Source organism: Xenopus laevis, chromosome 5L (assembly GCF_017654675.1).
Source record: "Xenopus laevis strain J_2021 chromosome 5L, Xenopus_laevis_v10.1, whole genome shotgun sequence".
NCBI classification, from domain to species: Eukaryota; Metazoa; Chordata; class Amphibia; order Anura; family Pipidae; genus Xenopus; species Xenopus laevis.
The window spans coordinates 119,677,039-119,694,378 of NC_054379.1; the positions used below are offsets into that span (position 1 = coordinate 119,677,039).

The following is a 17,340-nucleotide window of genomic DNA, read 5'->3' on the forward strand; positions in this document are numbered from 1 at the left end:
GATAAGGCAGCGGGTAGTAAATGTCGCGGATGATAAAAAAAAAAAAAAACAAGTGCGCAGGATTGTAAATATGAAATGTTAGCGCTGATCTCAGCAGGACTTTGTTAACCCTTCAGACCCCAGCCTAGGCCAAACAGCGGAGTATAGGCGCTTGGCATGCAAAGGAGCCTGGGATTTTGTTACTGGCAGTAGTTTATAGCGTGTTAAAGGGCTGCTGGAGTAAAGATTTACCGTGTATTTACAACGTTGGGCCCTCGTCTTACATTGGTGCGTCTGCTCAGCCCTTCCATTCCTACACACAATAAAATGCCAGCAGATGTCTGTCACATGCAGACCATAGGAATAAACTCACTATGGGATTAGATTTCACTCCTCAGCCTGCAAATGTTGCTGTTAACTTCACCCTCAGGTGCCTGGCAGCTCAACATAGTTGTTTGGGGCAAATAGGAAAATAGGAAAAAGTTGCTGTATCCTGGCATCGATGCAATTAGTAGTAATTACTGCTGCAGCCAAACTGAATGCAAATGTGCTTTCTCTGTAGGTCCTGGATGAGCATGGGAATGTGAAATTCTGCATCGATGCCAGCCAGCCAGATGTGGGCAATTGGCTCAAATTTATAAAGTTTGCTGGGTACTGCAATCAAGCCAATCTGGTCGCCTGCCAGCTAAATGACCAGGTAAGTCACATGGCTATAAACACAAACTTCAATCATCTATTGTGTGTGTATATATATATATATATATATATATATATATATATATATATATATATATATATATATATATATATATATATATATATATATATATATATATATATAATTTTTTTTATTATATTAATATTTATAAATAAATCTGCTTCCTAGATAAGTGCCATTGTTTTCCTTTGCACATAATATTAAAGAGCAGATTGTATTGGTTTACTTAACCCCTGCTAAAATTTAGAATTTGTATTTTATTGGGTTACTCTTTGCTTTGATTATAAACAAGCACAAATCCTGTGTATTTCCTTATATCACTATAAAGTCACCTATATAAAATCTACTAAATGGGTAGAGACATGGTTCTACAGCTTGCAATGTTGCAGTTAACAGTGCCAGTTTAAATGAAACCATTTCTTCTAGACCAAATAGTTTTCAACATAAATTGTATTTTTTCTTTTAAATTTTAGGCAAGACTTTCAACCTGTTATATAGCATGGAAAATATATAATTTGTTTTATATTCAGTGAGGAAATGTGCATATTTTACCTACTGAATGGAAACTGAGACTGGAAGTCTAGAGGTGCAGTTTCTGATGATGTGTAAATGTAACTGCAGAACAGTTTCACTGCTTTTCTAAAAACATTTTAAAAAAATCGATGAATATTGTAATAGACCCTTTTATTGCTACAAACTAAAATTGTATATTCTGCCTCATGTTACGGCTATTTGAGGCATATCATTATATGAGCATTTCTGACTTTGTTAATTCTTCTTCCTTTGAGACCACAAAATAATTTTATTGTTTTGTTGTATTCAAAATTTGTTTTATTAACAGTGAATATGTTAATGAATCCCCAAGGCTCCTGGCTTTGTTTAGAAGGGACAATGTCCTTACCATTTGGCCCTTCTATATCCTTCTCGAGGAATGGGGAGGTTAAGAGGGGTTGGCCTATGCAGCTATGAGAAAACTGTTCTTAAGGGAAGGATGAAAGGGTTCTCTTAAGAGATACTCCAGGTCTGTTTAATTCTCCCTTTTTGTGAACACTGAGAACTGCCAACTGAAGCAACAGCAGTCCTCTACTTAATAAACCCTTCCACTGCAGTGGGGCCAGATTTGCACTGTTGCACACATACAAACACTTGATCAGCAGTTATTGTTAACCCCCAAACTTGTTCACCTGTGGAACCCCAGGCCATTGTTGTTTTGTCCTATTGCTGTATTGGCAGGCAGTACATAGACTGGATGGACAGTGCTGAAGCTCAGGACAGACTGAGTTGTGAGCTTAGCTAACACATTAAATAGAACTCTGTCTCGAAAATGTTTTCGGAAGTAGAAAATCTGGACAGAGGAGAGGCATCTTAATTAACCTCTAACCCCAAATAACAGTAGTCTATTTTGTGGCACAGTATTAAGGGTTCAAAAATATTATACATGCTTATTCTCATTTGTGTTGTGCAACCGCCTACTGTTACTTCCCAACTGATATCTTAGTACATCAAGCCAAACAATCAGACAAGATGTAGCTAATGTTATTTTCCATTAAATACAACAAATTATATAAATGTTAATGATCAGTGTAATTTTTGGTTCACATGTTTTTCGCTGATTTTTAGCAGTGATTGGCACAGAACTGGTTTAGTCTGAATGTTATGTTCAGTTAAATTTTACCTGTGGGCAATACACAGAGGTTTTGATATTTAAATAGTTGTTGGTCTGACTTTAAGGAAATATATCTCTATATATAGCTAGGGATACTTTAACCTCTTACTTTTTAGGTGTCTTAAGATTCTAAATGATTCTAAATGAGCAAAAATAATTTGTCTCCTACCTTGAGTCCGTGCCAAATCAGCTTGTAAATTGTAACCACAATCTGGATAAATCTGTTCAAACACCAGCGCATTAAACTCTTTGCAGTTTATCCACTATGTTAATTGGTATTATTTTTTTGGAACTGGTCCCTTTTTTTCAAGGTATTTTTTATTCACATTTCTAGAACAAATTGTTTGAGTCAAAACTTCAATGCGGTTCCTATGAACTGATTCAATGGCCCTTATGGGCATTTTACGGGTTTAATTACATCGCCTTATGAATAGAACCACCAGTTTAGTTATCTAAGGTCCTGATTAGATGAATTTAAAGCACAGGGGTGCCATAAAATGCCTGATATGTTACCAATTAAATACACAAGACATAAAGTATATGTTGAGATATAGATATTGCCTTGCTGCAGGATTCTTTTCTTATTACCTAACACAGTCTCTATAATCTCAAAATGAATAATTTATATAAAGTTCAAGCCTCTTATCATGTGTAATTTTGTGCTACTGTTATATGATGCTGGAAATCTCATGAACTGCTAGAAGTAACTGGAATATTTGACATCAATATGTATTAGAACATATTCTAGTTAGTTACCATGTCTCTAACTAAATGTAACTAACTTTTATATACAGTTACCATTATCATTAATAAAAAGAAGGTTGTGCCATATTTCCGTCAGATTGTAAATGTGGAACCACCCATTGGCTTGCTCTGATTTGATCATATAACACTCACATCTTTAGTTATGTGACAAGTAAAATCTAAACCTCTTTCTGTCACTGGGTCCAGCAACTCATTATTTTGAATAGAGTTATTGTCCCTTCGGTGCTGTTATACAGAAACATTGTTTGTACTGATGTGTTAGCTACATAGAACACTCCGCATATTCGGGTACCTTAGTAACAATTTTTTTTCACTGGATTTCTAGAAATTATTTAGTCTCCTAGACTGGGGCTTAATTAAATTTGCAAATAGATTTTGACCTATCCAAATTCTGTTTGGGTGTAAATTACAGGGTTATCAATAACAACTTTAGTAAAGGATTCATGAAAAAATCTGTATTCAGTTGTGTGCAACATGATCTACAGTATATATTTTAAGCATCCCTTATGAAAGGGAGTTTTTGTAAACCTTAGTTAAAATTGGGGAACAGGAGGTGTTGAAACACCAAGTAGAATATGGTTGCCCCTAAACAGTTTGACCCCTTTTTAGCCAAATCCGATAATATGCATGCAATAGGATATCTAATGAATAATTGAATTATCATTGGGTGTTTAACAGCTTATGCCACTCCTCCCTTGTTAGCAAGTCACTTTCAACTGAGAAACATCCTGTGTGTTCTGTTACTGTGCTATTTCTGTTTTTAAAATGTAAAGCATAAATCTAATCATTATATATAGCAGGCAGCACATTATATGTAAAGCATGAGAATAACCATTATATATAGCAGGCACCATATTATATGTAAAACATGAATGTAACCATTATAAATAGCAGGCAGCACATTATATACAAAATATGAATGTAACAATTATATGTAACCGGTAGCATATTAAATGCAGGGCAAAGATTTAGGGGCAGATTTATCAATGGTCGAATTTCAAGGGTTAAAAAACCCTTGAATTCGACCCTCGAAGTTAAATCCTTCGAATTCGAATATCAAATTCGAAGGATTTACCGCAAATACTTCGATCGAACGATTGAATAAAAATCCTTCGATCAAGGATTTTTATTCGACCACAAAAAACTTAGAAAAGTGCTGGGGAAGGTCCACATAGGCTAACATTGAACCTCGGTAGGTTTAAAGTGGTGAAGTATGAAGTCAAAGTATTTTTTAAAGAGACAGTACTTCGACTATCGATTGGTCGAATAGTCGAACGATTTTTACTTCGAATCATTGGAATCATTCGATTCGATCGAATTAGATAGAATTTGACCAATTCGATGGTTGAAGTACACAAAATAATACTTCGAAATTCGAATTTTTTTTCAATTCGAATTATTCCCTCGAGTTTAGTAAATCTGCCCCTAAATCATTATAGCAGGTGGCATAATTCATGTAAAGCATAAATGTAGGGATTATATATAGCAGACAGCATATTACATGTAAAGCATAAATGTAGGAATTACATATAGCAGGCCACATATTACATGTAAAGCATAAATGTAGGAATTACATATAGCAGGCCGCATATTACATGTAAAGCGTAAATGTAGGGATTATGTATAGCAGGCAGCATATTACATGTAAAGCATAAATGTAGGAATTACATATAGCAGGCAGTCTATTACATGTTAAGCATTAATGTAGGAATTACATATAGCAGGCAGTATATTACATGTAAAGCATAAATGTAGGAATTACATATAGCAGGCAGCATATTACATGTAAAGCATTAATGTAGGAATTACATATAGCAGGCAGTATATTACATGTAAAGCATTAATGTAGGAATTACATATAGCAGGCAGTATATTACATGTAAAGCATTAATGTAGGAATTACATATAGCAGGCAGTATATTACATGTAAATCATAATGATAGGGATTATATATAGCAAATGGCATATTACATGTAAAGCATAATTCATAGGGATTATATACAGCAGGCAACATATTACATGTAAAGCATAATTGTAGGGATCTTATATAGCAGGCTGCATATTACATGTAAAACATTATTGTAGGGATTATATATAGCGGGCAGCATATTACATGTAAAGCATAATTGTAGGGATCACATATAGCAGGCAGCATATTGCAAATGAGTGCTATCTCTGTCCCAGCTGTAGATGGGTAAAACAGTTTTTTATGGTTTAAAATTTGTCTAATATTTAGGACATTTTTTTAGAACTGTTTGGGTAGCAATTTTGAGAACTGTTTGGACTACAGGTTTGAAACTGGAAACAGCAATGACGTGGCTGTAACCACAAGCAGCAGAGCCTTTCTGGTTGGTTTTGTGAGGCTCCATCTCTTCCAATTCAGGTTGCATCATGTCCGGTTTTCCCTGGGCAAGTACTTTGCTGCAATATGGTAGACTCAACCACAAAATAGAATTTCTTTTTTGTGAAGTTAAAATGAGTTAGTTAACTGTCTGTAGTGACGTTGGGTTATAATTTGTAGCCCTGTCTCTGATGCTTACATGAGATTACAGCCAGGAAACCATGACTGGTTATCTTTGACTCACCATTTGTTCATTGATATCTATTATTGTATAATAACTCATTTCATTTCTGAGCATTCCTATGGTTCTGCTAACCATATTATGGTGATAGAAACATTAAACCAGTAAAAAAACCTGATTTAATAGAAGGCAAAAAAGAAGAAGGCCGATGTGCTAATAAGTAATGATGTTACTGTATAAAGATAAAAGCATTCATATAAAATGTGGTTTAAATAAATGTTGTTTTTGAGAAACATCTGGGTGCAGATATTTTGTGGGAGTATCTAACACATCTCCATGGGCATGATTCTTTTAAAGGAGTCTTTATTAGGAGCTACATTTATAGCACTTAAAGACATAAACCTTTCAGTAGTGGTCAGCCCAGGCTCATACTGCACAGCAATACACTCTAAATGCCGTAGGAGGTGGAGAAGTCTGTCGGTAAATGTGATGTAGTTATGGAGGCTTAACAGTTGCCTAAATTCCCAACAGGACTAGGAGATCTTATCTACATAGAAAGTGATATTAAATGCAACATACATAATTAAAGAAAAATACTAGAATCTAGACTTATGGTTTTCATCAGGCTAGAGCAACAGATTTTATTTGTGTTTTTTTATTTTATCAATGTCTGTTTTTTTTCTAATTTTAGTTTTTAGTCAAAGGCATTAAACTGGGAGGGCATAGGAGGTTGATGAATTTTTCCATGTCAATTAATTAAGTATCTCTCCTGATACTACCTGAACATGGCTTCTGATGAAGTTGTAGTCACGAAACGCTATGAGCCATGCACTCCCCTGCTCTGCTCATTTGGATTTTTGTGTGCTTTTAAAGAATATTTAATAAAAGAAGATTTTTATACAATTGTTCGATACAAATCTTTCTATCCTAACCAGCACCAGACTCATGCGCCTTCATTTTGCAGTACTGGCTTTACCCACGTGACCAGAGTGGGCTGTTTGGATGTTTTGGATAGAGCTATCACCTAGCCCCACGAATGGACTTTGTTTGCATGCACTCTCAAAACTGTATTCATCTGACTGAGCTGGAATAGTCTTCTTTTGCAGTGGTCACTTAAAGCTGTTGTAAAACCAAATATACTATTTTTTACAGCAGAAGCAAAAGTTATTCCAAGCTACTTTCCAATATAGATTTCATTATAAATTTTGAATGAATTTTAAAGTTATAAAAAAAAAATGTTGCAGAAGCCAGGTAAGATTCTAATACCCACAATGCCTTGCATGTTTGTGATGAACAAACATGTAAAGAAGGCAAATCACAGAAAGTGTGCAAGACATTGTGGGGATTGTAGTCTTGGCTGGATTTCAGTGGTACATGTAGTCAGAACCAGCAGGGCAGGGAAAAGCAAAGGACAAACAGATGCTGCTTTCATTAGCAATTGCATTTACAAATCACTTAACTGTAAAACTGGTGACAATGTGTAATTATTAATTGGTGTCATATCATGTAGCTTAGCATTTTCATTATGCAAACTTTTATATCTGGGTTTACAACCCCTTTAATGATCCACTGTTGTGTTCTACTGCTAGAAGCAGCTTCTTCAAGGCTATCTATCTATCTATCTATCTATCTATCTATCTATCTATCTATCTATCTATCTATCTATCTATCTATCTATCTATCTATCTATCTATCTATCTGTCTTTCTAAAGGAGCAACCAGCATTTTGACTGAAGTTCCCCTTTATGTTTAAAAATACATGACAAATGTAGATAGCATATATCTTTAAAAGGTATTTAAACCCAAGTTTTTTTTTTGCCTGACAGACATGTACAATTTCATGTTTGCCTTGCCAAAGTTAATAATATAATAGAGGCTTTATAACAACTGCAGTTTGTCCCTCTCAGTCTGTTTTACTGTGCACTCCTAGCCTTGCGTATTTAATGGTTCATAAATAAACCCGTATTGCACTATACTTTTCAGTCAAGCATGCAAAAAATCAACATTTCTCTTCAAAGCAAAATGCTGGCGGCCATATGAAGAACTGTAAGTGCAACACGGAAAGGAGCATTTTCCCTCTATCAGTGCAGTTATTAGAGCTTCCTCCATATGGCAAAGGCCATTCATAATTCACACTTCTCTAATTTCTAGAATTGCCAAATGAAGCATATTAATCCAAATGAAATGACCCGTGTGCGACGAATTAGTGAAGATTTAGCACTCTGAACTTCAGGGCCTGCTTTAGCCATTCCATAGTGAATCGTTTGGCACTTCTGGAGTGGGGTGTAATTAATGATTTTCTTTCTCATTTCATATGTGGGCATGCATGCAATTATACCAGATGGGTCAAAGTGAAAATTATTTAGACAGTAAATTTCAGATAGTGTATTTTGGAAAGCAATCAAAATCAAAATACGAAATGTGAAGTTGTAGTTTCCTGCTGCCAGTCAGTGAGAGATTTGTCTGCTGGAGTTCCCATTGGCAGTGAGAAGGTTATTTTACCGACGCTGAATAATAAATTATGCTTTGCATAACCGGGCAGCGGTTGGCTGTATAAAATGCATTTATGTTAACATAATTTATGACCCATGAAGCTCAGCACTCATGTTCTGATGCTTTTTAAATACTTTTGCTCTTTGGTTGGTGGCCTCCTTGCTGGGCAAACGCAGAACAGAAGTTCATTTGTGTCTGGCAGTGTCTTACTTACTTTAAATGGAAATGTCAATTAAAAGCACACTTAAATCTTTAAGAGAGAATTCTCCTTTCTGAATAAGCTTGTTGCGATGTTCACAGCTAAGTTTGCAAAATTTACAGACATTGTCAGGGATATCTGAATCATGGTTTCTAGTATTTGGGAGGTACAAAACCCATAGTTCTGAAGTTTGACATTACTCTTATACAAGAAGTCATTGTTCAGATTTTAACATGATTGTAGGGGTCAGGAATAATACAGGAATTTCCAGACAGGTAAATTAAGAGTCTTAGGGTGGCCTGTGTTATATTCCTATGTTGAGTTTGGAGCTGAACCCTTATTTCCTTGGGTAAGTGTATCTTTGCCCATAGAGCTTAACTTTGACAGAACGTCCCCATGAGAAGCCATGTTGGACTGGGACACCAGGGTCCCACCCAAAAACCATAGACCAGGGGCCCACCAAAAACACTTTCTCTTTTCTTTACATACTATAATCTATTATTCCATCTAATTAGCCTCTTTGTTCTCATAGAAATAGAGAATGGCCATGAAATAGCAGCACTGACACCTGGGCCCACCTAGAGTTTTCCTGGTATCCTGGTGGGCCAGCCCTACACTTATGAGCAGGACTACAAATAGTTTAGTTAATGGTTCTGTGTAAGGACAGACATAACATAGTGGACTAATTTTCCCAAGTCAAAGATACCATTTCACAAAATGAATACATACAGGTAGGTGGATCCACTGTGGTTAGACCTTTTGTAACAGCCTTATAGCATCATGTGCAGCCCTTATGTCTGGAAATCTGAAAACTCCTATATTTTCACCCCTCATTCTGCTACATGTGCTGTGCTGCTAGGTATCCTGTATTGGAATGCAGCTTGCGCTTAGTAACATGCCTACCATAATAGTGCTTTTTGAGTGTCAAGTCATTTTTTTAAGTGAGCTAAAATTTCCTTTTGGGTTTCAACCACTCCCAACCACAAACCCACATTATTGCATACTCTGTATCCATTTCAGCACAATGCACCCCAGACACTCTTGGTCCTATTTTCAGAGGTCAAATGACAATGCTCAGGATTTATTGAAATGCTTAGTTTAAAAACGAGTCATTTAGAAAGTACAGTTCATCTTGTTCCTAAATTGAGAACATGATCATATACATACAAACATCCTTTGAACTGCATTGTCCCTTAAAGTAGTCTTAGGCAAACCTAAAAATAATCAAAGTAAACTGGAGTATGTATGTATGTATATACAGACTCTAGTGCACTTTGATTATTTTTAGGTTTGTCTAAGACTACTTTAAGCAGTGCATTTAGACTTTGTAGAAAACTCAGCAATGTAGAAAACTCAGAAAACGACTACGGTATGTCCCTCACATTCATCGGCTCATAGCTGGTGTGTTGATTTCTGATAAAAATAATAACCACGGAATATTATAAAGAGTATTTCATGGCATCCCTCCACCACCAGAGCAAGAAATCCAATCCAAATAGGCCCAAATAAGGTTAATATCAAATACATGCATGTTCAATCTCAGAGCTTTTAATTTCTTATTATTTTACATTTTTCATTAGAAAACTATTTCAAAATGCCTTATATTTTTTTTTCTTACAAAAAATATTTTTTTATACCATTGGAATCTGCATAAACCGTGTAGCCTGTTAACTGTGGTTGTATTAGCTTAGCTCTAGTCTATAAGGAAAAAAATCATTCTCTATGTTTATTAAATATGCCCTTGTGTTCATGCATTTTTTAAGCTAGTAGTTCTGTATATTGTACATAAGGTAAAAGCCTTCTGTTTATTGAAATAACCGCCATCAAAGTTTTCAGCCTGAGACGAAAGTATTTCTTTAATAGCCGTGTAAAAGTACTTGAGACAGTCATGTTTACAATCACAGTAAAAAAGGGAGTATTTCATAATGTAACTGTCTTGGGGAGTATTGTCTTCTCAACCTGTCGGTTTCCGAGAAGTCAATGCAAAGTTCTAATATGTCACAATTCAAATGTCAACATGCTGCTGGAAAGGAAGCCAATAAGCTGAACCTGTGAAAGCTGCCAAAAGAGGTGATGTTAAGTGTTGAGAGAAGTTCATTGTTCCTAAAGGGAAGTAAGCTTCCACGGTGACCATTCTACGGTAACATTCACTTCTTTTGAGCTGAAATTCATACGCTTGTTTATTTAATGTCGCGCATATCCTTGAATGCAGAGCTGATTGTCTCTAATGTATGTATAATGCACCAAGCATCTGTACTTGCCTTGGTATTTACATTAAAGCCCATAGAGAGACATTTATTATACTGTACATATCCTTACATGTTGCTGTAGATAAGGAAAAGGGAAATGCTATTAGTTTATCGCAACATTATGTGCAATTAGTAAAGATGCAGAACAACTTATACAATAATTACAGCAGGGGATAAAAATAAACTGCCAATATTTCTTCAGCCACATAAAATGAACCAATAGAATTTTTTACTTATATAGGTATGGGACCTGTTACCCAGAATGCTCAAGACCTGGGGTTTTCTGGATAACAAGTCTTTCTGTAATTTGTATCTTCTTACCTTAAGTCTTCTAGAAAATCATATAGACATTAAATCAACTCAATAGGCTGGTATTCCTTCCAATAAGGATTAATTATATATATAATTTGGATCAAGTGCAAGGTTCTGTTTTATTATTACAGAGAAAAAGGAAATTATTAAAAAAAATGTGAATACTTTGAATAACTGGAGTCTATGGCAGATGGCCTTCCAAACAATTCAGATATGGGAGAAGGCCTTTCCATAATTTGGAGCTTTCTGGATAATGGGTTTTCAAATAATGGATCCTATACCTGTACTGCGAAAATTGTGTAAATAGATAGGCTGTGCAAAATAAAAAAATGTTTCTAATATAGTTAGTTAGCTAAAAATGTAATGTATAAAGGCTGGAGTGACTGGATGTCTAACATAATAGCCAGAACACTACTTCCTGCTTTTCAGCTCTATAAGTTATAGTTAGTCAGTGACTTGAAGGGGGGCCACATGGTACATTTCTGTTCAGTGAGTTTGCAATTGATCCTTAGCATTCAGCTCAGATTCAAAAGCAACAGATATGACCCATGTGACCCCCCTCAAGTCTTTGATTGGTTACTGCCTGGTAACCAGGGTAACCAGTCAGTGTAAACCAAGAGAGCTGAAAAGCAGGAAGTAGTGTTCTGGCTATTATGTTAGACATCCAGTCACTCCAGCCTTTATACATTACATTTTTGGCTAACTAACTATATTAGAAACATTTTTTATTTTGCACAACCTATCTATTTACCCAGTTTTTATTTTTACACTGAACAATTCCTTTAAGATCCTGTGACCTTTATATATTACGTTTATATGTGTCTTATTTGCAGCCTTTTTATATAGTCTATGCATTGTTTGTACATTGTTTGGCTCTACAGTATAGGAGACTATATTTGCCTCTTGATGCAAGTGTTGCTGCATGTGGGGCAGATTTTGGACCTGAATTAGATGCAATATGTTCATTAGAGACTGTTCGTATGAGATGCTGCAACAGACTTTAAAGTGTATGCATTTTATGGCCTATTAATTAAACTGTGCAAAATGATTTGTAAAAGTGTGTAAAATAAATGGCGCATTTATAAAACTGTGTATTAATCCTTACACATTATGTTAAACTGTCACAATCCCTGAAATATCCATGACAAAAACAGGCTGTGGTATATGTAACTATATATAATCTGTTATGCCACTTAATTACTGTTTTTCATGCTGTTACTTTACACCACCTCTGATTTTTTTGTAATTCAAGAGGGAAAATTTCATGTGGCAGGAATATTCCAATTTATAAACCAGGGTAAAAAGTGAAACGAAGAAATGCAGTTTTTTTTACACAGTGTGAAATGTAGGTTCTCAATACAGCCAACTAGTTTTCAAGAATTTAGACTTAAGTATAGAATAAATTGATCTCATATGAGACGTCAATTTTTTTAAGCTATAAAGGAAAGAATGTACAGTATCTGTCTCATGTAGAGGAATTCATGTAAGATATAATTGGCTTTTAGAGCCACCTACAGGAATTGTTAGAAATAGCACTCAGCTGTAGAGAATGCTAAAAAAAAAAGTGCATGTACATTTTGTGCGTTGTCAATAAGGTGTAGGTTATTTTAATATGAAGATTTATGGGTGGAGCTATGCAAATTACTTGTTTTCTAATATCTTGGGATATCTGTCTGCAAGTTTGGTTGTATGAGCTATTAAGCCTCATCTGTGCTATCAAACACAGGCTCTGGATGCTTAGTTTACCAAAGGGGGATTAAAAAGGAATATGCATACCTCTGTCTTTAATTTCTCAAAGGAAAAACATTGAAATTATAAGTCAAAATTCACAAAATTTCACAGAGTTAATTTTCTCTGTTAAAGTAGTCTACAAATTTCATTTTATTCAATCTTTTTGCAATTGGGAGAAACTAAAACTAAAATTAATAAAACCTTTGCAAAAAAAAATTATTAAGCAGGTTTATATTAATGAGTTTCCCTTTCAGCAAGGATTAAAGTCACACGTTTTTGGACATGCTATATGTTTTAAGATGGCTTCTCTCCATTAACAGAACATGGCACATAAATCAGTATAAGCAAAATCATTTTGGGAAACAGGGAAATGTAGCAGTTTTGCAGGGAAGAACTTAAAAGACAGAAAAGATGGAGAATTGCACCCATATTTTGCACACCTTCAGCTTGCAGCACCGCTCAGTTACTTACCTAAGAGTTGCAGTTAATTGTAGTCATTGTATAAAGTGATGCAGTCAAATCTGTTTGCAGTGACGTTTATTGATATTAAAGATAAATGCAAATGTTTGTAATTGGAACAGTGTTTGAGTGGGTTGCTATGGCTTTTGGTGTGGCAGAATTCAAAACAATGTGCTTGTTTTACAGATATATTACAGAGCTGTAGCTGACATTGATCCAGGAGAAGAACTCCTTTTGTTCATGAAGAGTGAAGATTATTCCTATGCAAGAATGGCTCCAGATATCCATGGTAAGCAACTTTGTAATCCTGTTAAGGTCCTGAAGAAGTTGAGGCTCCTGTCCCTCAAAAAGCCTAAGCTAGTACTATTAGCTAGTACCACTATCCCTTGATCACCGTAAATCCTGTCTAGTAAATAGACTGCAAATTTTGTGAGTTTTAGTTTTATAACAGGCAGAGGAAGGTGTAAACAGAATGTAATAAGTCTTTCTCAAATATGCTGTAAACTTAGCTGTAAATGTGTATGATTATTGCTTTTGACATGGATCTCCAACTGTGGCCCCATATACTGCTGAGCTGCTGGATTGGACACCCATGGTATGTACAGCCTGAACTGTATGTCCTTACTAAGTAAATGCATTTTGTTTTTTTGGTTGTGATGTTTCTTGTAGAGGAGCGCCAGTATCGTTGTGAAGAGTGTGATCAACTGTTTGAGTCCAAAACAGAGCTGAGCGATCACCAGAAATACCCCTGTGTTACACCCCACTCAGCCTTTTCATTAGTGGAGAACAGCTTTCCTCCAAGCCTAAATGATGACAGTGACCTCACAGAGATGCAGCATACCCACGAGTGCAAAGAATGTGACCAAGTTTTTCCAGACATGCAAAGGTTAGAATGGTTGCTTTGGTTATGGAATTGTTGCACATATGAGTGCGAGGGTAGGGTAAGTAGAGAGAAGAGAGAAAAGTAATTCCATTTATTGCAGGGAACTGAAAGACAACAGGAATATTTTCTTAATCCTGCACATGAGAACTGGTGCATCATGTAAAAGTTTCTAAACTAAGTAAACAAATATACTTCTATACAAGTAATTCAGTATACAGGTAATATAACGTTATGCTGTACTAATACTGTTCTGGAAATACATATAACAAAAAGCAACAATATAAATATAATAGCGTGGTTACAGTAGACTTTATATCAGGCAAAATAAAGGATCTGTAATCAGCATAAACTACTGTGCAACATGTGCACTGGTACTGCAGGTGTAACTGTCTTGTCTGCTTTAGTTCACTGCAGGCTGTATGTGCTGTAGACAGTATAAAACTACTTTGCAGTGGCATAGAAACAGTTTTCAGTCAGTTTGTAAAACATTAGACTAAGGATTACTACCTGAAAGACAACAGGAACATTTTCTTAATCCTGCACATGGGAACTGGTGCATCATGTTCCTATTTTGGCTGTGCACATAAGTTCCCTCTGCAGTAGCAGAGCAGGAAGTGTTCCTGGCAAATATGGTCTTACTTTGTACCTCCTACAGAATACTCCTTCTGTCTCCTTCTCACATATATTCATTTAACCTAGAAAAATATATCATCATTCTGATTGACTGGGCTTTGTCTCATACTTGCATTGTTTCAGCAAAGGCATAAATCTAGTCCTAAGAATCTTTGCTACTCTATTGGACAGAATAAAAATGAAAGCTCTCTCTTGGGAAAAAGAGAGTACCATCCTATACCCATTTTCTAATGTTTTTGTCATAGTCTTATATAATAAGAAAACAATCATATAGAAAGAGCAGTAGTTGGGAATTCAGCTTTCCAAGAAGCACCAGTCTGTTACACTGGTCTAAACATTAAAACTTTATCGGCTTATTCTGCAAGTCTTTGTTCAACTTGTAGCATTAAATTAGGACCCACAGGAATGTCCCTGTCCAAGAATGGTATGCTGCCTTCCATACAGTCCTATACGATTGGACCCTTTACTGTTGAATTAGTCAGTTTAGTACAATTAGAAATTGATATTGCATGAAAATGGGAACATTTAACTGTTCTTTTAAAATAATTCTTTCTAGCCTGGAGAAGCATTTGCTGTCCCATACAGAGGAGAGAGAGTACAAATGTGATCAGTGTCCTAAGGCCTTTAACTGGAAGTCCAACCTAATTCGCCATCAGATGTCACATGATACAGGGAAGCACTATGAATGTGAAAACTGTTCCAAGGTAATGTGAATTTGTGTTTGGTTATTTCATAGAACTGTGACATTGTTATCTCTCAAAAACGAAAAGGACCGCTTCAATTCACCACCACTTAGCTGTTCCTCTGTAGTGCCGGGTGCTCAGTCCGCAGTGTCCCCACTGCCAACAGTAATATACGAACAGGAGGACGGCACTCCGGTAAAAAGCAGGTTTTTATTGTAAAGGACTGCAAGGATACATAAACCTTACGCGTTTCGGGAACACCTTCCCTTAATCATTGTTATCTTATTAGAAACAGTGAAAGTGACATTTATTGGAAAAGGTATAAACAGTTTGGAGGGGCAGTTTTGAAATGCACTTTAACGTTCGCCATCACCTGCCCATTTCTGAATTGCATCGTAGCTGACAATTCATTTGGTGTGCCGATCGATAGGCTTAATTGAGATTTTTCTTCACGGGTAGATGGACAAATTGTGCTGAAACATTTAGATGGCCCATGACTGAGCAATCAGATCAAATAAGAAAGGTGTGGGAGCCATAGCTAAGGTCTTTTACTGTTATTTTATCACAAAATATCTCAAAATATTGAGCAAAGAGGATTAAACCAACTGATACCCTGCTTATAAATATATTGACTAATGTTTTCTAATTTCCTAGCAGGTTTTCACAGATCCTAGCAACCTCCAAAGGCACATAAGGTCTCAGCATGTTGGAGCCCGTGCGCATGCTTGTTCTGACTGCGGCAAAACCTTTGCTACATCATCGGGTCTCAAGCAACACAAGCACATCCACAGCAGTGTCAAGCCCTTTGTATGTAAGTCATCTTGTGTCAAGAAACCTGTGTGCTGGTATCTCTTCGCTTGTGAGGAATGTAATATTTCTTTTTTGTTTCATGGTGGAATTCAGTACAAGAAATAACAAAGAGTAAAGAGAGGATGAGATTCTTCCAGGGAACATCCTGTAGGAACTGCCTTTGGGCCTTGACAAAATAAAAAGTTGAAAAAGTGATTTCATTCCTTAGATAGTTGAGAAGGGAAGTTCTGGCTGCCAAATGCAACAGGCGGTAATGTGTGTTGCCTTGTTTATATATATCTTAGCAAGCTGTCACTTGCCTTTTGGTTAAGGAATACCAGTGCTAATATTCTGGGTTTTTGGCTGCAGTGCCCAGTACAGCCAAACTGGTGTGTGGTTTCAGCAAAGAAAACAGAAGCAGCATTTGGAGTGTTGGTCCCCCAGCTCTTTCACAAACATATTTTCATGCAATTATCACTTAAGAAAGAATAATGAAAGAGGTACTGGTCACACTGTGTACACAAATCTTGCCTGTATATTTATTTATTCAGTACTGGATTTAATCGTAAGTGCTATGCACTAATAAATTATCAACAAGGTAAGGATGGCAGTAACATAGACCACCACGTTCTTTAATGCTGTCTACATTTTAACTCTTCAAAATGCACTACTGTTCATCCCCTGTATACTTTAAATAACAGGGGGCCTGTAAATACTTTACAGAAATAAATCATTCCCCAAAATATGCAGTAATTAATAATAATAATAATGCACTGTGCTGTTAACACTGTAGTGGTACAACTCTAGTTGTACCTGTTTATCTAGTCCTGTTGCTGATGATTTATTTCTTAATATAGTGCTGTCTAAAATTCCAGATGAGAATTGATTGCAATTATGCCCATTTCAATGATAGTTTTATTGGTAGAATGTAGTAAAAGTTGATAACATGCTAGAATAATAGGGTACACAATTCCCCTTAACTGATTAATTCGTCCTACTTCTATATTCTGTCTAGTTACCCACTTACTGTATTCTTCACCTCCCTGTAGCCAGTTGCAATATGCTGCTGGAGCAAATGTGCACCTGTTTTAAGTGCATAATATTTTGATAAATTCCAGCTCATAGTAGACATAGTCTGGATGGAGTCAACATTACAGTGTTTTATAAAATAAAGTTAAATGTGACACATGCTTCTTTAATTCCTTGTATTTATTCCTTTTGAGATCATAAATCCATCCCAGTGGTTAAAAAAGGCAACT

General features: G+C 35.9%; 1 protein-coding gene across 1 annotated transcript in view; it reads left to right on the forward strand.

Moving 5' to 3' along the window:
* Nucleotides 1-539: 539 nt before the first annotated feature.
* Nucleotides 540-17,340, forward strand: part of mecom.L (MDS1 and EVI1 complex locus L homeolog) — a gene marked incomplete at its 5' end in the record, with an annotated part of 35,268 nt that continues 18,467 nt past the window's right edge. The window contains 5 exon segments of the mRNA NM_001095670.1: nucleotides 540-676; nucleotides 13,280-13,382; nucleotides 13,763-13,979; nucleotides 15,166-15,313; nucleotides 15,947-16,103. Coding sequence (NP_001089139.1) covers nucleotides 13,334-13,382; nucleotides 13,763-13,979; nucleotides 15,166-15,313; nucleotides 15,947-16,103 — 571 coding nt within the window.